This window comes from Rhopilema esculentum, chromosome 5, assembly GCF_057945365.1.
Source record: "Rhopilema esculentum isolate cy_ngs chromosome 5, ASM5794536v1, whole genome shotgun sequence".
NCBI lineage: Eukaryota > Metazoa > Cnidaria > Scyphozoa > Rhizostomeae > Rhizostomatidae > Rhopilema > Rhopilema esculentum.
In genome coordinates, this window is record NC_142819.1 from 7,149,291 (window position 1) to 7,175,214 (window position 25,924).

A 25,924-nucleotide genomic window follows, 5' to 3' on the forward strand; every position below is an offset into this window, starting at 1 on the left:
GGTGGAAATTACTGTATGCAATTTGTTTGATCTGCTTGTTGACTGTTTGGAAAGTAAGGGTGATTGTTTGATTGGCGGGATCCAAAGCAGTTTCTTGTGTCATTTACGATACTTGTTCGTAGGCAGACGAGGTAACTGTTTTTGGGTAATTGTTGTTGCTAAAGAAACTAGACATTTCCTGAGCCTTGGTATTGAAATCTTCTTGTTGCGAACGGAGACGGCGAAGGCGGAGAAATTGGGAATACGGAATTGAATCTTTGCATTTGCTTGGGTGTGATGAGATGTAATCGAAGTAGCAGTGAGAATCAGTTTCTTTGTAATGAACAGAGGTGGTGATATGGTCGCCAGAGATAGAGTTGAATGTCAAGAAATGCCAGAGTTTCTTCTGTTGTTGTGTAAGTGAAATACAGAGCAGGATTAAAGTTGTTAACAAAATTGATAAAGTCCTGTAACTGGTTGAAAGGGAGTGAAGTGGAACCAACAACATCGTCTATGTAGCGCATTAGAAGACAAGGCAGGGGGCCATCATAAGTTTGGGTAGCGAGTTCTTCTTGGTATCCAAGGAAAAGGCAGGCGTACAACACGCACAACTTCATTGATTAGCAATGAGAAGACGTTGCAGCACGAACAGAAGAAGCAGTATTGAAGTCAGAGGCACTTGGCAGTAGATTTACAGAAGGGGTAAACTTAAACCAAATCCTTACAAACAGTGGCGCCCCATCCAAGTCTGGTTAATGAAAATTTTTATCGGAATTTCGTGATATGAAAGTTTCCTGAACTTTCTTGCATAGACAATGCATGTTTGAGTAACACACGAAATTCCTTTTTTATCTGAAGAAATTTTTGAATCGATTTTCCAGCCGTCTGGAAATGAAAGCAGTTCTAAAATAACACAAATATGATTTGTAATTCACGTGACAAAACGGAAAGGTTTCCCATTTGATGATGTTAAAGGAGAAAAATTTCTGCTTTGATGATGCCCTCTCCCTTTTATGATCAATTCCGCTTATAGTTCTTCAAAGCACTGACTCTCGCAGCAAACTCTTGGGAGCCATATGTTGTGGATAGGCCCAAGAGAGATTTCATATTTGGAAAACTGGTATAAAACAAGTACAAAAATGATAATGACAACAGCAAAGAAGGTAGTTGAATCAGATGTTGAAAGCTAGAGACTGAAAATGTCTCCCTTTCTGCAAACTCTACGCCTACTGATGAAGCATGATGGCTTGTCTTCATTTTTTATAAGAGGCATCGCAAAAGTCAGGCACTGCAGAGTGTTAAAAAATGTCAGGGGAGGGCTGAAACCGAATAAAAAGTAACTTGAATTGTGGTCTATTTCTTATTTCTTTACGTTTTTCCAAAAAGTGGGGGCTGTTTTAGAGGAAATCTACATTCTTAAGGCAGTTCCTGATTTGAGTAGGCAAAAATATTTCCATTTCTTGGGTTCCCCATGTGAGTATTTAGCCCTGTATGGTTCATCAAAACCAAAGGACCAGCCGAAAAAGCTATTTGTCAATTTATTCGTCCTTCTGATCTCAGTGTTCGCAAACCTTTTGGTCAAAGTACGTTTCTCAATACTCTGAAAAGTTTTGGACTTTCCCGCTTTCCCGTTTTATTTTAAATTTTGCAGTTGTATAGGCTGATTTTGAAAATGTTTACAACGAGTAGTACCGTCGTCTACCCTTAACCGATATACTATGGTCACCTTTCAAATAAGTTTTCCGTAGCGTTTTTCTATCGCAAGAAGCACTTATCATGAAGATTCTAATTTTGGGGGGTTTGGGAATTGAATGTCCATCATGAGACAAACAAAGCTTAGCAAAAGTCTACCGTTGGGAGTTTTCTTTGATAAAGCACGATGAAGGGTCAACATTTGTGCACAGAAACAGTTGGGATATCATTTGAGGATGAAAATAAGAGTCTCCTTTGAATCGTAGCAAATTGTTTACCTTGCCAAGACATTAACAAACTGGTGTGCTTGCTGCAATATTGGCTTAAAGTCACTAATACATCAACGAAAAATTGGAATGCTTGTTCCAATATTGGCTTAAAGCGAATTTTAGCACACAACTTCAAGGTATGAATTTTGAAAATTGGTATTTTATGATTAAATGTAGATAGCAAATCATAAAACATGAAAAGCTATATTTTTGCTGGAAAACTATCTTATTTTATCTCGTGACATTGGATTCTCGTTGTCGTATTGCTTTGTTCCTGTATATCTTTCATAACAACACTCATTGCAAGATTCACAGAATCCGGCGGACAGCCTATCCTGCGGTTCTTCCTTCTTACACAAACTCTTATGTCGTTTTCTTCGGGGTCTAGTTAGGAGGTAAAATTGTGGCTTGTGTTTTCAACCAACCAGCCTGAGTCTCACGCAAAAAAATTTAAAATAAAAAAGTGGCAAATATTAATCCTTGATCTTTGATTATATGAATCAATGGGTGCACCACGGAACCCTGGTCATTGCTGCGGAGGAGTATATGTGACTGCATTGCTTCCTTGTGTTGATTCAACCTGGATGGAACTGAGGTTTTCAATATGGAGGACAACATGCTTGAAGAAGAACATTTGATTTCCTTAAACGACGGAGTCGTTCTAAGGAAAGGTGCGTCTTTGAAGTATGTTAAAGCACGGTCTGGAAAAAAAGAGCGCATGGGAAACTTTAGCTTCTATCTTGATAGCATGATTGGCAAACCGTACGGCTCAACATTTGAGGTCCAACGCAACCAACTTTTTGAAACAAATCCGCTCAATTTTGAAAACGACGAAGCAGACTTTGATAAAGATGAGCAAACTCGTGATAACAGAGAAATTCTGGATAATTCGGACTCACAGAAGCTTAGCAAGGATGACATAATGAAACTTAAGGAGGGTGGAACCGACAGCCAAGAAATTATAGAGAAGATTGTAGAAAGCAGTTCAACTTTCAAAGATAAAACCTCATATTCACAAGCCAAATATTTAAAGAAAAAGAAAAAAAAGTGAGTTCTATAATTTTTGGTTTTGATTCAGTTTCCTATTTTTCATTCTTTTTTTGTATATTTGTACCACAGTGCTGCCTGCTGCTCTGTCCCTGTTGTTATCGTTGACATTCAAGTTCAAGTTTTCATATTTAAAATTCCACTACATACAAAGGTCTTACAACAATACAACTAACAACAGCAAATACAATAGTAATTGAATACAACACAAATTATACATACTACTGAAATGGGCTTGCGTAGGAAGAGGAATTTATTTGAGGAGGAGCTCTCTCTGTAGATAGACTAATCGAGGAGAGAGCTCCCCCTGAGCAAAGAACCTTATTATTCATCGAATACCAATATTTTACTTTTCAAGAAAGGACATGACTGACATGATATTTTACTTTTCAGAAAACTGAGTGAATTTCCAAATCCTAACTTAATTGTATAGAAAGAAAGTAGAAATTAGCACACTTAAGAATTATACTGAAGGAGAAATTGATGCCTTTGTGCCCTGATTTTATTAAAAATAAAAGGACCAAACAATATCTGAAATCTTGGTGATAAATGCAACAGACTGTAAACCTATGGAACTATTATTCTTATGGTACATGGTAATATCCCTTCAAAAATATTTCGTACCCATAGATAACTCTTTCTTCAAAAAGCAAATAGGGTGATTTTGTCAGTTTCTTGTTAGATAATTTTGAAAGGATGTTTAGGTATGGTGCTTAGTGAGTTTTGGCTCAAAGAATTGACATTGATTTAAAAGAATTTTAACAGCTGATACTCATAGGAAGGATGTGGTCAGTTATAGAAAAGGTTGCTAAAGTTGTATATTAGATTGCGTATTCAATTTAGGATCAATTGTGAATTGTTGTTGTTTCCTGAAAATAATTTTATTCTTTATTGGAAAAGAAAGCTTTCTTGCTTTATCAAGTTAACATTATACATATATGATAAGTCACTCTAGAAACAAAATGCTCAAAACATCCATAACACATGTTAAAGACCGTTTTGTACACTGCATAAAGTGTTTTGCTAAGCATGTTTTATAATTGCAGGCACTTGGCATACTTCATAACTTACAAACCCACAGCTCGACTGTTGTCTCAGTTGTATTTCACAAAAGCAGCTTCAAAGATCCTAGAAATCAGACCTGACACACTGGCGCAAATTTTAGCTTGGGCAAACATACATTTTGGGTCCAATGTTCTAGTTTCTGAAACTTGTCAAGGCATGGTCATAGGGTCAATTCTAGAGCGTATTGGAGAAGATGGTCAGATTGTGCAAGCCTACAATGGAAACTGTCCTGTGAGGATAATTCTAGACCAGTTTAGCTTCAAAGAAGAAAGAAAGACCAAGCAAATATGTGGGTTTTCTTTTGAGAGTATTGAGGAACTAAAAAATGAGCTTGATGGCAAATGCTTTGCCCAGAGTGAAAATAAGCAACATGAGTTCAGTGCAGCAGAATCAAATGAAGAGAAAGGAAACAGCAACAACATAAGTTCAAACAGCGATAATAGCTTGTCAAATGAACTTAAGGAATGTAATGAGAAACTTGGCAATGAAACAATAAATCCTTCTTTAGCAGAAGATTCAGTTGATAAAGATAGTGATATGGCAGATCAATGCGATACATTGTTGACACAAGATGATGAAAGTATACCTTGTAATAAGCGGTTTACCAAGGAAAAGAGAATCGAAGAAGAGATTCGTGCAAAAGAGTATCTGAAAAGCAAAAATTTAGATGCACTTATCGTTGCAACAAAGTTTCATCCATTGGCAATTCTTCTTGAGCTGATGGAGTTTATAAAACCATCTTCTCCCATTGTTGTCTATTGCCAATACAAGGAGCCACTGATGGAGTGTTATCGCTACTTGAGAGATGCTTCGCTAGCCATCAATGTAAATCTAACAGAAACATGGTTGCGAGAGTTACAGGTGCTACCAAATAGAACACACCCAGGCATTACAATGAGTGCCAGAAGTGGATATTTATTGAGAGCACTGAAGATACAGGGACTTGATGTTAAAGAAACTTATGACTGTGAACCAAAACAAAAAATTTTAAAACATGATTGATTTCTTTGTACCATATGTATATCATTCAATCATCAGAAGACTATTCACTACTGAAGTTTCCTGCAATCACTGACATGATATTATTGTGTTGATTTGTTTTCTAGCTTCTTAAACCCTTAAATGGGTTCTTGAACCTGACTCTATTAAGCCCCTGAATTGCTGGCCATCCTCGAATTAGCCCCCACGCTGGAAATAAAAAATATTGGTATTTAATAAGCATCCTCCCTGACAATCCAGTTTCTACAATTCATAATTTTAGTCTATGACAAATTCCATATTCAATGGAAAACGACAACATAGAAATAACAAAGCTTTTCACAATTTTGTTGTTGTCACTATGACTTTAAACATCTTCATTTATGGGCAACATGTTTCATTTCTCATTATGAACTAAAAAAGTGAGATTGTTTTAGTATGAACATTTTTATGCAGAAAAGGATTTAGGTCCTTCACCCTCATTTATGCCACCTCCCTCAAATGAGCAACCATCCAAACCAGAAGGCCAATTTGTGGATTAAATGCTAATACTTGTTCCTTTAAACATTAGCGTTTGTATAAAGGCAACATTGCAAAATTTGCAAACCATTATCTATCACCCAATGTATATTCCATAAATATCTAGACAGTGGAAAACTTATGCTTAGTTTCAAAAGGAGGCTATTAGATAATGGAGTTAATATCAAGATGATTATTCACAAATTTCAGTTGATTTGGGAAATATTCTGTAGGGATTTTGATGACCCTTAATGCTGCATTTAAACTTTCCAACAGTTATGGACAGTATAGATTTAAGTACAGCTCTGACAAAAGTTGTGTTCTAGAATCGTGTCTTAGAAAGCCACGTTCTATAGAAGGCAATTCTTTCTAAAGAAGGCCTGAAAAATGATTTTTACCAGTTTCTTGCTCTGTTGATCGACCACTGATAAAAGCTTAGCAAAAATAACTAGGACTGTGGTAAGAGGGCACTCGCCTCTGTCCCTCTGGTCTGGAATGTGATCTGAGATGAAATGTAAAAAAATGAACCAAAATTAACTGCCTCTGTGGTGCAATGTTGAAGAAATGTTAGAAGAAAAAAAAACATTTTTATTCGATGTACCTACAAATTGCAAATGGAGAATGAAAATTTCTAAATATAAATTGTCTACTGTGATTTTAATTAAAATTTAGAAATTATCCGTAAAATGCTAAATTTTTATCTAAACCGCACCCAAATAGCTCGGAGGTTCTCCATTATCAAAACTGGCTTAATAAACCTTCTGCAAGTAACAACTGTGATTTTCACTGTACAATCGGCCTTGCTTTTATCAATAAAAAGGTTGATTATACAAGTTAAACTAAAACATCCCCGTAAAATACATCATCAAGTCCGTAAAATTTTTGGTGATTTGCAAAAGGTGCAGATAAAAGACTAAAATATACAAATGGACAAAAACAACAATAAGAAAGTTAAAATTCTCTCTCCTAATCGAGCTAGTCTGTATTCTTTGGTAATGGAGGCTTGTTTCAGAAATTTAGTTTTGGCAAATTCAAACAGCTCTAATTCTGATGATTTAAGTAAAACAATATTATTTTTTTGAATAAAAATATCTGTAATCACATACCATAGTATTGATTACTTGTTATTTGAAAAACTGTGCTATACAAACCTTACGATAATTTTTCTATACACAGAAATCGCTTAGGGCATATTTGAACGGGGGACTGAACACATGAACCGCCTAGATTAGGCTAATATCAGGTAGTGAGAAAGATTGAAATTTTGACAAATCGTTGAAAAAGAATAAATCAGTCATTTTGTTGGGTGTTTGGAGAAAAGGTGCCACCCCAAAATGTATTTCATGAAGAATTTGATGTTGGTGTGCTGATTTCTATGTGGATGAATTCGATACAATGGATGACTTTGATTCCTTTTTGCTCAATCGTCTTACGTCATTTGGGCTAACGTATCTTTTTCTTGCAATTACTTCAAGTTCTTCTTCAGTTGCTGGGATTCCATTATCATCCTCATCTTCATGAGCTACTGCTGGATTTGCGTATCCTGATTCATTCCTGAAAAATAATTTTCAATATTAAATTTCGATACAAAATTGTCGCTTTAAGGACGCACAACTCTACGAACAAGGCTGGTAACTATAGCCAAATAATAGCAAAGGGGCTCGTATCGTTTCCACGTTGTTAATGGCGCATTGTGATCCCAATAATTGACAAGTAAATGCGTCAAAAAGCCCTACTAAAAGAGCATCTGGACACCTTGTGTTGTTTCTTGAATCACAAAATATTTTCTTTTTATGTTCCCCGAAACTCTTTTATCCAGAAAAAAGCTGTTCCATGAAAATATTTTTCAAATTGAGTCTATAATTTGTGCAACAATGTATTTGAAATCGCTGATTTACCTTTTAACTTCTGCATTATCGAGTACCTTATGCCAAAAAGTTACAGCAGAATTAAAAAAGCTAGAGAAAAATACAGTACTCCCTATAACCTTTCTACAGACCATCACGCAAAGACATCTCAGATCATAAACATGGCTACCAGTTGTGCCAAGCATAAATTTTTCATGAAGTAACCACCAGGAGCCCGACTATTTAATTAATTCCATTAATTAAGATAATCCAATTATTCATCATTTCAAGACCCGTTGTACTCGCTTATTAAGGTTAATTTATCAACTATGCAACCGCTAATGATTTTTATAAAAACGTGATATTCAATAGACATAACGTTTTGAAATAATTTAGAACGGTACTGCTAAGTGGCTTAATAAGGCGGATAATGACCCAAAGGTGATCACCCTTTATACTAAGATAGGTGTCCAAATAATCCAGTAAGAAAAATAGTCACGAAATCCCCCTTGGTTGGACCAATCAGGTTCCACTATCCCCTGGCTGGTGAAAGACAGATACAAATATATAGATAACGATATTGTTCATATAGGTTTTTACCTTGCCTGTTGACTCTACGCTCCCTGACAATACGCAGAGTCTCCACCAAGGCTAATAGATTTTATGCAACGTGTATACATATGTGCTTACTTGCTTCTTGCTTGTATTTATTTTTGTAACTAATTGAGGGTAACTAAGTCTAGTTTTGGACGAGGACGTGCCACATTTTGGTTCAAAATTTGGACTCATAATATCGTATATTTCTGAAAAATATGTCCCATAATTCCGCAAACATGATGAAAACTATACCTAAAATTTCGCAAGGCAAATACCATTTTTAAAACACAACAAAATCATCAAACAAATTTTGCATGTCCTTTTCCCAAAAATCTCAAAATTACACATATTTTATAATCTCATTTCTAACTCATATTCTATTTGTTAATGCTAAATTTCTTTCCTAGTAATTTTGATATATTTTCCGAAATGGTGCTCATAATAATTCTGCATCCTTCTTTAAATGGTACCTAAAATTCTGCACATTTTCAAAAACTGATACCGATAATTCCGCACTTTTCAATAAGAAGTATCCCTAAATAATTGCACGTCCCGGTACCTCAAAACCTATTAAGGTAAGAGTGTACATTTGTTGGTGTGAAGAACAGGATGGCTCTAAGTTGCCGCCCAGAGCTTCACGCTTAATGCGATGATGAGACAACTTTGCTATGTAGGTTACTGTATTATAGCATATAACCGTATAAAATGTGTAGCAAAGACTAGCAACATTGAATCATTGTCTGCTGCACCCCACCGTTGTACATAGAAAAAACTTTTCGTTCTGTGAAGCTTGTGATTATGAAATGGATCTTACACTAGATTCACCCTTGAGGATCTTTCAGGCAGTGGCACTGTTCCACCTTCAAATTGTTCTTCTAATTCAGGATAAGCTCGTGCGTTTGATTTTGGACGATCGTACAAGTCATCTGCCACAACTGTATTCCTGTGGAATTAACAAGACACTTGAAAAGACCGTTCAAATGCAAAAACTAATGAGTAAATGAATAAAATAGCTATGCATATCACTGCACTACATCTTCAAAGTTTTTACACGGTTTTAATTCGGTAAAAGTGTTTCTAAAGGTGTTGGCAACTCTGAAATGCAATCTTGATGTCAGAAAGCTGACCCGAAACATGCAGAGTTGAACTGCGAGTTGTGTACCCTTTTTACCTTGGGAGTGTTGCCACAAGAAGGGCTAACAAGGGCATTGCTAGTAGGTGGTGCAGGGGATATAACAGTTCTTTACGATTTGGTCGATAAACTGTTAGTTTGTAATACAACAATATTGCCTATCGGCAGGAGAAATAGTACGGAAATGTTTCTCCATCTATGCCTTCCTTGGTGAATTTTACTCTTGAAGACCCCCCCCCCCCCCCTTCATTTGGAAGTATAAGCTACGTTAGGCGCAGGTTCGGGAAAGATAGCTTGCCGAATATTGGAGGTACTGAACACAAACAAAAATGTATAATGTATAATGATAGGTAAAGATTATAATAACCTTGCATTTGGCAACTCGACTGTTTTCCCAATATCGTCATTTCCATCATCAGAACTAATAGAGTGCGATTTTGGCCTGTCGTAGAGATCTTCTGCGTTAACTGATTTTCCATACAACGGGTTTGGAAATGCTCCGTTTTTTGCTCTCAGTTCTATAGTGTTACCTAAAAATTAACAGTTGAATTTTGAAAATTTTCTCATCATGTGCAAACAACGTACCATATAATTTACAGTCAATAAGTTGCTGATTTAGACATCAAAATACATGTGAATAGCGAAATGAAACAAAATGTCAACTTACAATGGAAGAAAAAGCAAGAGAGGACCGGTTGCCAAAAAGGATGTTGAAAGTCATTTTGGATTTTGGTTAATATTTGATTAAAGGGTTGGTCTCAGACAATACTAGCATTACCAATAACATAAGAAAAGGAAGGGAAAAAGAAAAAAAAACATTAGAGAGATATGTGGGAGAGAAAGTAGAGAAAAGGTCAAGATAGAATATACAGTGTGGGAGAGTTGTGGAGAGAGAGAAGGAGTAGATAAGTAAAAGTCTCTTTCATTCCTATTAACAGTGTATTCACAGTTCACTATTGTTAACATTATCAAATAAACTTCTAAATATATATAGATATATAAATCTCCTCATCTCCTGAAGAGTGAGTTATTCACGACACAGGCTTGTAGAGATTAAGCTTGTAGTTTGATTTTCTTCAACTATTCACATACCTTGCTTTTCCTTTCCTACTTGATAATTTACATACTGAGGCGATGACTGCGGGCTCTCCTTTTTCGACGGGATTCTTTTAGGTGCACCTAAATGATGTAACACAAGAACACAGAATTCAAGATTTTTGAAAAAATATCCCTTTCCATCAAATCTTTATGATTTTTTTCCCGTTCATCATTCTGAAATAAATACTGTTATAACGTGACGATGCAATGAAAGAACACAGTAAACGGAGTGGTTAGCAACGGTGCTCATAACTATACAATTACCAGAATGCATTGCGTACGTGGCAACACAAGTGACGTAATAATGGGATCGGTCTGTATTAGCTGTTGCGTTCCTGGAACGTTCAGGATCTAAACTTGAAACGAAAGCAGAAATCAACGATTATATACCTAAGAGGAAGGGCCAGAGAAGAGATAACGATTTTTCACTTCATTTATCTCGACTGTCCCACTCTGTTCAAATTCATCTTTCTGGTTGAAAAATTGTCAGTTTTTCACTGTTCAATGAATATTTAAAATAGATTTGGCGCCCGTTACTTTGCTTTTGTATATGTTGATCTCTTTGCATTACTGCGTTTGACACCGCAATATTATTTTAACGTGCGGCTCGATAAATATGCAATAGTAATACTGTATTACAAAAGTGAACTATGAGTAAAAGCAATAAGCTATTTCCATTTCTCACAATAAGCAAAAAACCGTGAAAATAAATTCAAAGATAGCAAGGCAAACTCCCTATTATTTACACCAAAGAAGCGAATTGGATAGCCACATAGCCTCACCTGGCCTTGCCAGGGCTCTTTCGAATTAAATATAGCCTCTAAGCATGTTGTGTTTGAGGTACAAAATATAAAAGAGCATTGAAGTAACAGAAAAAAGCTACGATTCAACTATGCTCATTATCTCCTATTTCATAAACCTGATCGGTTTGTACAGTATGTCTTAGATTTCACTGCAAGCCATATAGCCACCGTATCCCTTTCAAAAACTTTAATTTCTTTTTGTTCTAGTAGTCGCTTATTCGAAAGTCTACCTTGAACTGGAAGTCCCACAACAATACTCATCCAAACGCGAATAATCCATGTGACGTCAGATTCAAGTAGTCTTTTCTTTACATGTAATTGTCACAAGTTAGTCACAGCGTTGTGTTTTCGGGGTATGGTACCCAGGAATAGGGTATAGTAATTATTTCGTGTAGTGTTTCTTGCATACTGTAATTGCAACTAATTATCAAAATACATAATATAATACAATTTATCACCTTCAGTGGTTGGCTCAGGTTGAAGTTCTCGTGATGGAGGAACTGAGTACGTTGGTACTGGATCTTTCTTTGGCTTCTTAGGGACATGTTCTTGAGCGTATTCGTAATCGCCTTTAAGCCGTTTCAAAATCTCCTCAAAGTTCAATCGCTTTTCAGGGTCTTTGAACCAGCATTTTGTCATTACTTTATCGTAGATCTCGTTTGGACAGATATCTGGCTTGGGTAAGACAACACCCTGAAAGAGATGTGGTAGTTTGGAATGGCTAAAATTGAAGTTATGATTCGTTTGCATTGATGCTAGAAAGAATTTTTTGCGACATCACAATCAAAAAAATATATTCTCTAAGGCAATAGCAAATTTGCTATTCTTTATCAGATTATACGGTCAAAAAATTGAAAGAGAGTTAAAGAATAAAATGAATTTTTAAGCATCAAGGGTAGCTTTTGACCATTAAAGTCAGATATCTGTGACACTATACATTTTCGCTGAATATACCTTTTTAATAAACTTGACGACTTCATCATTCGAGTAACCATAAAATGGTTGTAGGGCGTAAGTGAATATTTCCCATAGTAAGATGCCGTATGAGTAGACATCGGATTCCACCGTGAATTTTCCATAAAGAAGAGCTTCCGGTGGCATCCAGCGAATGGGTAGCATGGCAGCACCACCAACCTTCAAAGGGAGACATCGTTATATAAGATTTTTAACGCAAATGCAGATAGGTTTCTCTACTGTACTATCAAGTTCTTAGCTGTACGGGGGGCGGGGGGGGTAGTAAACTCCAATTTTCAGAAATTTTGCATACCTATTTCCATTTATTGACACCCCCCTAATTATGTATTTCATGCAAAATTCCTATTTAAACACCCCCAATTAAAACATAATTTCGGAGAATCTAAGCATTTCAATTTATTATGACCCCCACCCCATTTAGGATTTTTTAAAAAAATGCAAACTCCCCTTCCTTAATAGACTATTACAATTAGGAACTTGAGAGTAGATAGAAATTACAAACACGAAAGTCCAACATCCAATCCAGATTTTCAACGTAAATATAGGCAAAGTTTCTCTACTGGGTACAAGAATCACACACACGAAAGTGTCACAACTAATTCGGAAAGTGATTAGAGGATCTTATCAGATCGTTCCTTTTCTGACCTGCTAACCAGTTCCTTTTCATCTACGGATTCTTTCATACCGGAAGGCAAGTTATATCACATGTTAATTCAGTTTAGAAAAATGAGCAAAGATGAAACTCTACTTTTTGTTCTCTTCTACCTATAGATCTCCAACAATGATCTATTTTCAATCCTGTGGTTTGAAAATTTCTGCCTTTGGTTTAAGCCTTAGTAGTGCACCTTTCATACTTAAACTTTTCCTATTCATTGTACTGGGCTCGGCTTAAGCCCAGTAAGATTTAGACTTTACATCGCCACTATTTGCCCTAGATATGTAAATACCACATTCTTAATCTTAAAGTCATTCAACTAACTTAGAAAAACTTAAAATGCTTGCACATCATATAGAACAAGAGTGCATCACTGTGGAATAGTTCTGAACAACCATACCAAATAAATGGGTTTAGTAGAAGAGCATTATAGGCCTAAAGTTGTTTTTATCCTAGGTAGTAAGACCATGTGACTATATCCAAATTAACGATATTCGAAGTATGCATATTTCTATGTACAAGGCAGATGGGCCATAAAGCTGCAGCCATGGAGCAACAAGCATTCCTTTTGATGAATTGCTGCTACCATTTCTCCGTGGTATTTTGCAAAGAAAGAGCCCAGCACAAGAAGTTTTTTTGTTCAGACAATCTCAATTTAGCAATGTTATTCCAACACATGCTAGAAAAAGCAAGTGAGCCCATTGGTTTTATTTCAGAAGTTATCTTTTATATTACAACACATGTATAAGTGGGGTATATTTTGCTTGGTTTAAGAACACTAGAGACGAAAATTTCCAAAAAATTTACCCTGTAATAATCAGATTCATAAACATCACGTGACATTCCAAAATCCGCAATTTTGACTACAGATTCTTCTCCAACCAGGCAATTTCTCGTCGCTAAATCCCTGTGAACGAATCTTTTTTCACTTAAATACTGCATACCAGAGGCAATTTGGGCGGCCATGTTTACCAAGTTATCCGTAGACAACGAAACTAGAATGAAGTAAAGTAAGCAGATAGAAATTATACAAACGGAGACAGAAGTTAGAGAACAAAACATGCGATAGGCCTACGGGGTTACCCATATTTATCTAAGATAGGGGTGCTCAGGCTGGAGCACAAACCATCAATCCAAAAAAGGATTTCTACCACAAGAATAGGCCAAAAAAATAATTTTCTCGCCCTGCATAGGGCAGTTGTAGTTTCTCTATTCTTAAAATGTTTCTCTTATTAAACCCAAAAAATAATTCAGAATTTTATGAACCCGAAAAAGTAATTGTACAATTGATTGAGTCAAAAAAGCTCGAATTGTCGATCCAAAGAGGAAACTGAGCACCACTATCCTAAAATATATGACTACTCCCTGGGGTATAGGTAATTCTCGCCTTAAATTCTGATGCAAGATTTGAGGAATCTTTAATTAAAGACAGATGGCAAAACCAAAGTGGGAGAGCAAACTATTTTTCTTCCCATTTCGCATGCCTAAAGAGTTTTGTGCCATGCGACTTGTTGCATGCTAAGCAATTTAGTAACGGATTATGATAAAAATTAAGTATACATAAACATATTTGCAAAGCCTGGTTCCCAAAAAAACCAATTCAAATAGTTAAATCCACAGATTATGAAAAAATCTGCTCCATCTTGGGTAAATAAAGCAAGGGGTAAAATCATCAATTACTTAAAGTTGCAATTCCAACCAGAATGAGAATTCGTGTTTAGCACATTGTGTCAAATATTTGCCGAACAGGAATCTAGCAAAAAACCTCCCCCCCCCCACACCCATTAAACAGGTCTCCAGATCGAAAAAAATTCTCTCCAGCCACGCACAGTTGTAAAGTTAAAAAGTCTTTGATATCGATTCATGGATTATTGTGGGTTACTCTAATTAAAAAGGATAGCAGAAATAAACAGTGCATGATATCAAGCTTACCTTTCTCAGTCTCTTCTGTGTTTTCCGGATCATTTTTTCTCAAATACGTATTGAGGTCGCCATTAACCATATATTCAAAAACCATGCAAAATGGTTCTTCCTCTGTAGACACGGCAAGCAGCTTAAGGATATTTTGGTGATAAAGAACGGTCATCAGTGTCACTTCCTGGATGAAGGAGTCCTTTGTCTCGGCTGACGATCCTTCCTTCAGCATTTTAACAGCCACGCTGATCTCTTCTGCGTCTTGGCCCAATTTGAAACGCCCTGTAAATAACGGTGACACGTCAGTATGAAGGGACATTTGAAACTAGATTGAGATGACCCACCCAACTTCTATAGGAGTTTTGTTTCAAAGATGCATCAACGTAAAATGAAGAGGCAGCGTAAGAAAAGGAAGGAAACATTAATTTGCAGCACTATATAACCAACAGACAGTAAACTTCAGTAATTTGCCACTTGCATGTTAATGATAGACAATGCAAGGAATCCAAGGAAGCTGTCACTAAGAGACTAACAGAAATGACTTGAAAGTACTGAAGAACTGAAGTTTTTTGCTGTACCAATGTGTATGTTCTTTGCTGTACCAAAGTTATATATTCATTGATATTTGCTGTACGAAACATATCAATGAATATATAACTACACACGTGTTTGAGTGGACATTGGACATTTTATAACCCATTTTCGAGTTGCCATTAGTCACACCAATTCATTTACTAAACATCACGCATAAACTGCTTTCTATAAATTTAGGTACATTATTGTCATTGAAAGCATAGAATGAAAATCGATGTCTGATATAGATTTATGAGGAAAAAATCCTTTAAAATGTCAGTTTGAATATCTTCTGCAAGATTTTCATAACTTGAGGTGGAGTTTCATTGGCGATTCCGTGACCACTGGTCCAAATTCTGACTAGAGGAGAATCACCAGGATGACGTCATTTCAACGAACCGAGATATACATGAAACTAATCAGCGTCGCCTTAGCTCATCAGACAATGTTGACCTGGATATATAGTTCTAGAATACGTATAACGTATGACTATCAATAGGATTACGGATTGAAATTTCCTGGAAACTTTATGATGGGTAGTTAACTATTGTGGATAAATCATAGTCATAACTTGAAACGTGACAGATGAAAATTTGGGGTGGACGATTTGCAAAAGAATTGAATACAAAAAAAAATTGATAACTACAATGACGTTTGCGTTGGACTTTATAGAAGACTTTATAATTCTTCCAAACCTTGGAAAACTTTCCCAAACTGTCCTTGGCCAAGATCTTTCACATACTCTACTCTGTCTAAACGACACTGTGGAGGCTTGTGTTCTGGGTTTATACGTGACAGGGCTTCCATCAACGGATTCGGCATTGAATCTTGACGTATGCGATCTCTGACTGTTGTGAAACCTGTGAACAATTCCATATCCTTTTCTAATTCCTGTCGTTTGTAGTCTTGCCTTTTATTCCACCTCCATCTCAAGAATATAAATAAAAGCAGCGCCAGAAAAGCAGCGGCAGCACAGGCAGCAATGATTATAATGTTTTGCTTTGAAATGGACACAGAATCTGATTTGGTGTCTTTGAAATAAAAATACGTATCATTATTAACGATAGACCTGAGAATTAAAGTAAAATGATTCAAAGAAAAACAATTGCATAGCTGGCTTAAGCAAAGTTTGCTAGAAACAAAGAATGCTGATTAATTATATCGAACATACAGTATTAGGCAAAATCAAAATCAAAAATCAATGACACGAATAAACATTGAAATCTAGGGAAAGAAGTTACATCCCGTTATAACGTACTCGGTTATTACGTACTTTCGGATATAACGTACTGGTGTGCTTGGTCCCGGCAAAATATGTGCTTGGTTTTAGTCAATTTTTACTTACCCTCGTTACAACGTACTTCGGATATAACGTACTTAATACACTGGTCCCTTAAAATACGTTATAACCGAATTATACTTAAAATTTATTGGTTTGCATAAGTAACATTTGCCTAGGTAAATCTTCATATTGGCATCTTAGCAGGGAGTTCCACAGTATTTGCAAAAGCAACTTCTGAAATGGCCCAAAAAGACAAGTTTTTTCAGCAATAACGAAGGCACGATTGAGATATTCAATGAGAGCTTTAAAAGTGAAATGTCATATACTGCAGTGTGAAAGATTTGTATCACCAGGAAAAATTGGTACACATAGAATTCATCAGTTTTCTTGATGGCTGTTCATTTAAAGAGGTGCGAAGATTTGGGAACACATTCTTGTGGATACAGAGAAAAATGTTTTGACAGTATAGCATTCGGTATCAAACTTGTCTGGGCATCTACCACTTTGCTTTTAATCAAAAGCAGCTGTCAATGTTTAGTGTAAACAGTTCATCTACCATCATTGCAGATACAATTTTTGGTGATGTTTGGTCAAGGTCAAACATTTGGCCCAACAGTTCATCGTTCTCCAGTTCATCGTTCTTTGTTTACTTTCAGCTGCTTGGGGCCAACAATAAAAAACACGCGCAAATGAGTTGATGCCTGCACGGGCTCAAATGCTAGGTGTAAAGTTAAGTGAAATGCCAGGTCGTTGCACAGTTGGCACAAATCATTTTAAATGCACACCAAAAGTCAGATCAAATGTCAGATCATCTGTCAGAAAATCGCGTGATTCAAACTGGCCAGGCAATGTATGATTGCTCGTATCAAATGGAGAGCACAGGGGGGAATAGAAGTCAAGAGAAGTCAAGATTATGGAAGCTATCATAGCTGTAGACCTTTTAGAGAACAACGAGACATAGCTAAGTTAACTTAAGTTGTAGTTAACTCAACGTTATGGTTGAATGTCACCAAATAGAAGGATGTGACTTACCTGGTGTGAATTGTGCATAATTCAAAATGAATCCAGAGGCCTGTTTGTTTGCATCAGTAACAAATTGGATTAACACCTCATTGTTACTTATCGTAATAGCTGGTGGAAGATCTTTGCCACATAGACGGCTAACTTGAGACGATTTCAAATAAGGTCCGTTTCTTATGATGACGTAATCTTTCATGCAGTCTTTGCTGGCTTCAATATCAAACTTCGTGAAAGTCAGCTTTACGTGGAAAGAGGTCTGCACATTTATTTTCCAAGTACAATTGTGATTTGGCAAGTACTTTCCTTGTGACATCGAGTGACGTATAACTCCAGAGGTAGATGACAATGTATTGGAGCATGCTGAAAGAGAAATGAGATATCAAGCATAAAAAACCTCGAGTATCCATGTTTAAATCAGTAGCTTGATACTCGTTAAGCCTGAGTGACACGTCCGAATTTGCCTTTAAGAACAGATCGATCTTTCCATCCATTTACAAGGCTGCAACGCTGCTATATACTGCCCCAGTCAGTGTTGCAAAGGACGAAAGAACCTTCAGTGAAACGAAAATTATCTAGAATTGCCTTCGATCAACAATGACTGGTGAGAGACTCGAAGACCTGATTGTCCTTGCAACGGAGAAGGATTTGACTGATGCAATCGATTTAGAAATGACAGTGAAAGATTGGAGCAAGAGAGAGAATAAAAAATTAAAGTTAAAACTAACAGGACAGAAATTATAGCCATCTCTAGCATTGTTCTGTTATTTATGCTTGGACCACAAAGTTCGTTTGTTCTTCTAATAGGTTCTGTTTTCAGCAAATTTGTAAGTTTTGTTCTATTTCATGCCGTTTTGTTGTTCAAATACTGTTATGTTTTGGCCCCTTCTTCGTCAATATTTCGAGTAAATCAATATTTGGAGTGACTCCACCAGCCTAAACGCCTATTAGCTAACCACTTTTGAAAACTAGCGTCAATTTTTTGCGACACAGTAATACATTTTTCATCATGATTTTGAATGAGTCCAGCACCAGCCATCCTGAATGCAACGATTTTACCCGCGTCTGGACGACGAAAACCAATGGCTCATTTTCGAAGGAACTTTGTTACAATATTTTACGAAAGAAAGTTAACACGACTGAACTGCAGCTTGTCTACTCGTGAACTGATCTTATAATAAACACTAATTGACATATGAACAGCAAGGCAGTGACTTATGGTTCAAAGGTCAATACAAAAACGAAACAAAAATACATAAAAATATCAGAAAATTACAAATACAAAAAATTTCAGAATGGTTTTAAAACATAGAAGGAACACCGCGAAGGCTTCTCCCAAAACAAATCTAATAACATTTTATTCGAGCAGTGGAGAAAATGTATTTGCTCTAGCCAAGTTGGCAAACGCTTATGCCACAATTATATTTAATTCCAAAACCTTGTTACCAAACTTGAGCAAGAATAGTGGCCCCTCCTTTTACATTATAAAAAGAGAGTTCTCAGGTACGTTCCTTGTTGTTCATAACTCTGAGACACTCAACGCGGATAAAGGCTTTCACATTGATGCTGTATTGCAAGTACTGTAATAAATATTATAAAAGAGTGAGCGAATTGCGAGTGTTGTAATCTTTGTCAAAGTTCACTCGATTCAGTTCTATCTCATGTTAATCTTCACTCTAAAACGTGAAATAAGAGAAAGTGTGCTTGGCGGAGTCATGTTCCATTCACCCTTTCAAGATGCCAATCAAACCGAATTTACATTATTCATGAATGGATAAATAAGAAACCGGACATGGAAGCATTTTATTGGCGGGTGTTTTATTCCACATCAAGCTTTGCTAACTTTGTTCCAGGCAATATTTATTAAATCACCCTTTGAGCACTGCTCACAAGGACCGCTAGTCTGGGTATCCCACGCACTTAAATTCAAGGCATTTTTACTCTTGTTCTGTTTTTGGCTCCTGATTATGAGTTCCTTGTCCCGTTTTCAATAAAAACGCCAAAACGCTGGGCCCCCCTGGAAAATAAGGAAGTGCTTTAGCAATTTTTAGATTAGTTTGTTATATTATTGGTTCCACGCATAAACATTTTGGGTGCCTAAATAGAACTGATGATCTCAACCTTAAGAAACTGATTATGATTTAAAAATAAACTTTCAGTCATTTCATGTGTGTGTTTCTTCTTCCTCGATAATGAAAACTTTCTATCCTGTGACATCAGCAGCTGCCATTAGGAATTGTCATCAATTTTTTGAGTCCCCCCCCCCCCCCCCCTGAAAAAAATGTAAGTCTACGCCTATGATCAAAGCTCTATACAATATACTACAAACGTCTAAAGTGCATGGAATATCAAACCCAGCTGAACATGGCCTGGGCATTCTTCGTTATGCGCAAACGTCATTACGTGCGAATAGTGGGCATACTTACGTAGACTGCCTCCAACAAATGTGCAAGATTCATTCTTCTTATAATCATATTCGTAGGAGTATCTGAAATCAGTGCATGTTGGGATATTCAAATGTGAGAAATTGATATCCTGGGTTTTGACGAAAAGTTCCAAAGCACCATAGAAACGGTCGATATCTTTGGGACAGAACTGATGAATCTGGTCGCAGTCTTCTCGGCAAGAAAGTTCCGGACGACTTTCCGCATTGCATAAAGGCAACATCATCTGACATACACCAGTCGGTATCAAATGTCTGAGAAGAAAACAGAAAAATAACTATTTGCCAGTAGTTAAGAGTTCAGAAATAAGGGTACAGTGTCAGACTAGGCCCAAAAAAGGTCTGCTGAGGCAGCACATAAAGAGAGCGCTAATGGGTCTGTTCACTTTAAGGGAAGTTCCCCCTATGTTTTCATCTGGGCCTAGTTTAGGAATATTCCTAATCAAAATCCGGTCCTAACAGGCTACGCTTTGATTTGAGTGTCAGTCGAGTCAATCTCAAGTTCAAGATACATGACGTTGTTGAATCAATCTTTAATGTACAGAGATATAGAAATACAAATAAACGCTGGTTAAATACATACATACATAAAAATAAACATACATAGATATACATAAAGCGATATTTATCTCAATCCAAACAGAGTTAGAGAGTTGGTATGAAAATAGGAGGGATATCACTGGCAGCAGGGTGAAATGGGTACAAAATAACAACTTCTTCTATCCAGACATTTTTATTCAACTGAAAATAGTCACCTGCAGAGCTGAGATCCTTTAACAGAGAGATCGGAAATTCGAATGAATTGTCTCAAAATCGCTTCAGTGCTTGCTACGCCATAGCGAATGTCAAAGAATACCTCCCTTCCAAGTGTGCGGTTCCCCAGGTATTTCAAACAGACTGTGCCGTTGTATTTGTGACAGGTTCCATTTTTCCACTCAAACCTAGAATAGCAAGCAAAGGATCCAAAAATGCTATTTTTAAAAATTGATTTTGATTTCGAGAAGGCAACTACAACCAAGAAATAGGAAACTGTGTTTGATGGTTCAAATTTATCATTTGAATGGTTTACGCACGGTGGGGTTTCTAACATTGTAAGACCACACAGATATTTCATATCTTTTCAGCGACGGAAGGTATGATTTGTGCTTAAGAGGTTATTCGAACAAGTTAAGATTGCAACAAGATCGAATCTGTGAACACATGAAAGTCTCGGCCTCTGGGTGTGGGTGTGGGTGTGGTTTTTGACAGCCTTTTGGCTAGGGGTGTCACCACAAAGAAACTCAACATTATTTTGCATAGATATTGCCAACTTCAAACGACTCTCCTTTCTAGGGAAAATAGCTCAAAGCGTCCCCAGTTCTAGATCAGTCTGATAAGTACCACCTTAAAAAATGTAGAATAAAGCAAAAAATAAAGTATCCAGCAGGCACCGCGTAGCGTTGAGAAGAGTGGGGGGGGAGGGGGCTAAAACCGAGTAAGAGGTTGTTTGACTGGTAAATTTTTTGAATTTTTGGTAAAAAGTGGGATAGCCCCCCAGCCCCCCTTCTCTGCGGTGCCTGTCAAGCCAGTTCAAAAAAAGAAGCATTGAAGGAAATTCGCTTACGCGTCTGGAGGTTTCACGCAATTCTGAGAAAGATTTTTGCTGAGTACAAACGAGTTGCTTCCGAAGCAACAGTTTTCTTTTGCGCATTGTTCTTGGGTGAAGTTTGAATAACCACATGTTTTCCAAAGGCCAACTTTCGAGAAGTCGCAGGTAATCCCTGGAAATAATAACAAGCAATTATGTAAAAATTTCTTATTGAAAATTTTATGTATCATGTTTTTGGATAACAAAATCAATTCCTGCTGCATTCAAGGGGCGGCGGAGGGGTGGGGGAAGGGAGTGTAGGGCACACGATAGATTGTCTATTCGCAGCTCACGAAGGTGTCCCTTTTTGCCTATACGTGCCCTTCCCATCGTGAAAATGCTTCCCACACTTATGCATGCATTGGCTTGTCCTCGGCCGTTCTGCATCGCTCCAAGACCGCTTTTGTAGGAAACCGGAAAACTGTAGAACACTTTGGCATCGCTTCAAGACCGTTCTTGTAGGAAACTGGAAAACTATAGAAAACCTTGGACTAAAAAAGACGCGTTTGTCGGGTATAGTGATAGAAACTAGAAATGATCCTAACCAAATCACCTTACTCACTTACTTAACTTCTACATTGACATCTTGTATGCTGGAGATAAAAAAGAATTAGAGCGATGCTTCAAAAGAACGATTTTTGATGATATTTGATAGCTACTTTAGGGTTTCAGTTACACGACGCTGAGGCAATCCGAAGTACTTCGGTGAGCGTAACCAGAGTGAAAGTCACTCCGCTCTGGAGGTGAAGTGAAAATCAATCCGAAGTACTTCGCTTCGCATTCCTTCTCGTGTAAGCACTGAATCCAAAGTGATTTTCACTCCGAAACCTCGTTCGATCGTGGGGTGGGCAATCCGAAGCGAAAACCAATCCGACGTCGTGTAACTCGGGCCTTAATGACTGAAGGCCAAATAGAATGTTCCTTTATATATCAATAGAGGCTGTGCCCCACCTGAATGTCGTATAAAGGTGATACAGATTACTACTAAACTGACCTACTAAACTAAGAATAAATACAGATTAGTACATACCAAGTCAAGGTCTCCAAAGGTTGCTTTATTGACAGAGCAACCCCCACCCTACCACCGGCAATGAGTCGATTTTTAAATAAATCAGCTATGAGATCACCTATCATATACTGAGGTGATGAAAATGGACAAAGGATCTAGCTACTGTAAAATTTCTTGCCACTTTTATATAATATAAAACCCATTTTTATTACCGAAAAAACCCACTTTAATTTGCATTTTATCAGACCGTTACCATTTTAACTACTAACAGAATATGATATTCCCCAACATTATCCTTTTCTGTTGAAAATAGATTGAAAATTACTAGGTTGAAAATAGTCTAAAAAAGCGTAAGGGGGTATAATTACCCTCTGATAAATGTTCCTGACGCTGCCCAAGGACCGCGGAGCATATTACAGATTGAGGGTGCTAAAACGTTTTTTTGGGGGGGGGGGGCTAAACATGCTTAAAACAAAGAACAATGCAATTAAATTTTGCCGATGGTGGCTTTAAATACATTTTGAAAATTTTTTTTTTTGGGGGGGGGGGGGGGCTAAAGCCCCTCAGCCCCCTGCTTCCGCATTCCCTGATACTGCCATTACAATGAATTTCTCAGCAGAAAAGTAGGCAACATGCTATAACATTGACTTTAAGCCTTTACTCTTTTTTAGGGCAGATAAAGTACCTTGTTTTAGTGAGAAGGGGATATGTGGAAAATATTTAAGAAAATATGTGGAAAATTCCTTCAGGAGATAATTGGTGCTAAATCCCCCTCTTCCTCTTGGCCAGGGGTGTAGTGCTATCAAAATAACAAGGGGCTCTTGCGCAAAACGCTGCGAAAAACAATAGCAAAAGTAGAAATTGGCTTATTTTCAGCATTAACAAGGGTGGTCAGCCCACCTCCCCTTGACCACCCCTAGCACTACACCCCTGCTCATGGCTACGCGGTCGTAGAGAGCTGTGCTAAATGGTTTACACGAAAGGGTTCACCAAATACACTTTAGCATTTTCTGAAAACTGCTTGTTTGTATCTGGGTCTGAAACAAACCATAGCGGTAGGGGGCATTTAAAAACGGGGGGGGGGGGGGACGAGATCTGGGCAAAAAGAGACACCTCCACCATGAGCTAAAAAGTGGGGAAACGTGCTCCAGGCCTGGCTTGGCTCCCACAACCATGCGCCAGGTTCAGATATTTTGTAAGGGACTACTTGAATTTTATCGGGTCTACGTGCTTTGGGTTTGACCTAGTCACCCAAATCGTTGGTGCGTCTTGCTCACCGTGCACCGCAAACCACAACCAACAACTTGGAAATATTCATGCACACATCGAGGGTCATTAAGCCGGAGGACGCTTTCCGATTAAAGATGGACTTCGGAACAGGCAATCGAATGAAATCAGCCAAACCTCATATGTAGGCCGACTACAATTTCCCTATTCCTGTACAATTAAAGAAATCGAATGACTGGCAATTCCTTCTTGAGAAATTCAAAAAGAAAATGGTGTTGGATTTCAAATCATGCCTCACGATGCTCAAAGGTGTACATAGCATTTGTAAAACGACGGAGTAATTATCAAGAATTACTTAAATAAGTAAGAAATCTAAAATTTTCAAGCTCAATCATATATCGTGATATTATATGATTTCAGCAGTCTTCCTTCGTCTAAAAGAGCAAAAAACTTAATGGTAAACTTACCCACATTTGCTAGACAGCCAACCGAGAACAGGAGTAGTAGTCCAAAGTTTAAGTAAAACAAGCTTCTTGTTTTCTTCTCCATTTTCAAGAATTCGTCGAATTGTTGGTCGTGAGATTGTGTTGATGTGACTGGTTATTGTCCTTTTCCTTCAAAATTTCACAATCAGTTTTGAAATAAGGGATGATGCAAAACACAAAACCCTTTGTTAGATGTCATAATGATTTAAAGCATCGGGCACTGTTTTGCCAATTACCATGCATGGTTTATGATATTATGATACGAATCTATAGCACATGCGATCGTTGTTGGTAGCCCAAGAACTCTGTCAGTGCCAATGTTTCTCTAGCAAAATCGTGATCAGTTGCCAGTCAGCTACAGGGGGTAGACTGGTCACCAGAAACGGAACACTTGCGGTAGAATTTCATCACCTTGGCTGTGATAAGAGCCTTTGTTTACAACATAATTTGCTTGAAATTACCTTGCTTTATAGCATAACGCTTGAAAATGTCAAGTAATAATTGCCCTTAGTTGCTACGTCTTAAAGACAATCACCTTTTCATTATTCTATAATGCGGAAGTTTGTCGAAAAATTTGTGCCGTCACAACCCCGTTTGGTGTCAAGATGACCAGCAGAAAGCGCACTTCCGTGTTTTGAAATTTCCAGAACATATTCTGTGAACATATCATAGTTCAGGTGCGTAGCGTCAGAAGTGCCGAGGAGTCAGTGCCAAAATTAATCTCCTAAGTATTTGTTGTTACTCCTCTAGTCACCTGATACATTCTTTTTATATGAGCGATTTCATAAGAACACGAGCCTCGAAACTGTCGTAAGAACAAATCAAGAACAAACAGGGGATTCCTTAAAGTGCAATTTCGAACAAAGTTCGCCTTCTGCAAGAAAATTGGATATACTTTGCGGGAGTGTGGGGGAGGTTTGGGGGCTTTTTCTAAATTAACAATTTCAACACAGATTTTAGCGCTTTGGTCGGAAAACTTTGTCATTTGTTGGCAAATCTACTTATTTGGTAGAAGGTTTTGCACCCCCCCCCCCCCCCACTTGCAAACTAAACGCCTATTTTTGAAATTTGGTTTTTAGCTGTGGCGTAGCCAGATTTGGAAGATTGGTAGACCAAAGAGGAAAATATTTTTGTTGATCACACCCCCTAAGAATTTGGAAAAACACCCATTTTGTAAATTTGTTTGAAAAAGCCATGTCGTTTTTACGTTGCATTTTCCCTCTGTTTAACTTCATAGGTGGCTGACCTTATTCTAAAACTATCTATTTCCTTCACAATTCCACTAACGTTTATATCCTGAATTGTGTAAGGCGAGGAATCTCTACGCGTAAAAAGCGATTTTCCAAAGTTGTAATCAAATATCTAATAATTAACAGTATTCAAAAGTTCTAAACCAAGTCCGTTTTCTTTGGAACAAAGTCCACGACAAGCATTTCAGAATCCAGTTTTTTTAGGATTGGACTGCTTTAGCATTTCAATTTTTATTTTATCAGGAATGTCTGAAGACTTTTCTATACAAACCCAAAAACGAGGGGGGGGGGGGAGGGCGGGGAATTACTGAACATTGAGGCTCTCCTGTGAGCAAAGCGAGCAGAAAACTTTTGCGACGAGGCGCTTGAGATCAGCCTAAAATAGATTTGAGAATATCCCCTCGCTACGCTACTGATAAGAAGATAAATACTGATAAAAAT

General features: G+C 37.4%; 2 protein-coding genes across 2 annotated transcripts; one reads left to right on the plus strand and one right to left on the minus strand.

The window, feature by feature from the left end:
• Positions 1 to 2,490: 2,490 nt before the first annotated feature.
• LOC135689556 (tRNA (adenine(58)-N(1))-methyltransferase non-catalytic subunit TRM6) lies at positions 2,491 to 6,869 on the plus strand. Its single transcript, XM_065206808.2, has 2 exons — positions 2,491 to 2,987; positions 4,034 to 6,869. The coding sequence occupies exons 1-2, from the start codon at positions 2,545 to 2,547 to the stop codon at positions 5,052 to 5,054; spliced, it is 1,464 nt and encodes a 487-aa protein (XP_065062880.2). The 5' UTR covers positions 2,491 to 2,544; the 3' UTR covers positions 5,055 to 6,869.
• LOC135689555 (inactive tyrosine-protein kinase transmembrane receptor ROR1) lies at positions 6,611 to 24,968 on the minus strand. The gene is made up of 14 exons (XM_089116243.1): positions 24,216 to 24,968; positions 21,489 to 21,645; positions 20,641 to 20,826; positions 19,869 to 20,140; positions 17,458 to 17,805; positions 15,839 to 16,174; positions 14,589 to 14,852; positions 13,464 to 13,651; positions 11,981 to 12,160; positions 11,485 to 11,719; positions 10,218 to 10,304; positions 9,493 to 9,655; positions 8,808 to 8,936; positions 6,611 to 7,103 (listed from the first exon to the last, which is right to left on the minus strand). The coding sequence occupies exons 1-14, from the start codon at positions 24,295 to 24,297 to the stop codon at positions 6,923 to 6,925; spliced, it is 2,808 nt and encodes a 935-aa protein (XP_088972369.1). The 5' UTR covers positions 24,298 to 24,968; the 3' UTR covers positions 6,611 to 6,922.
• Positions 24,969 to 25,924: the final 956 nt, after the last annotated feature.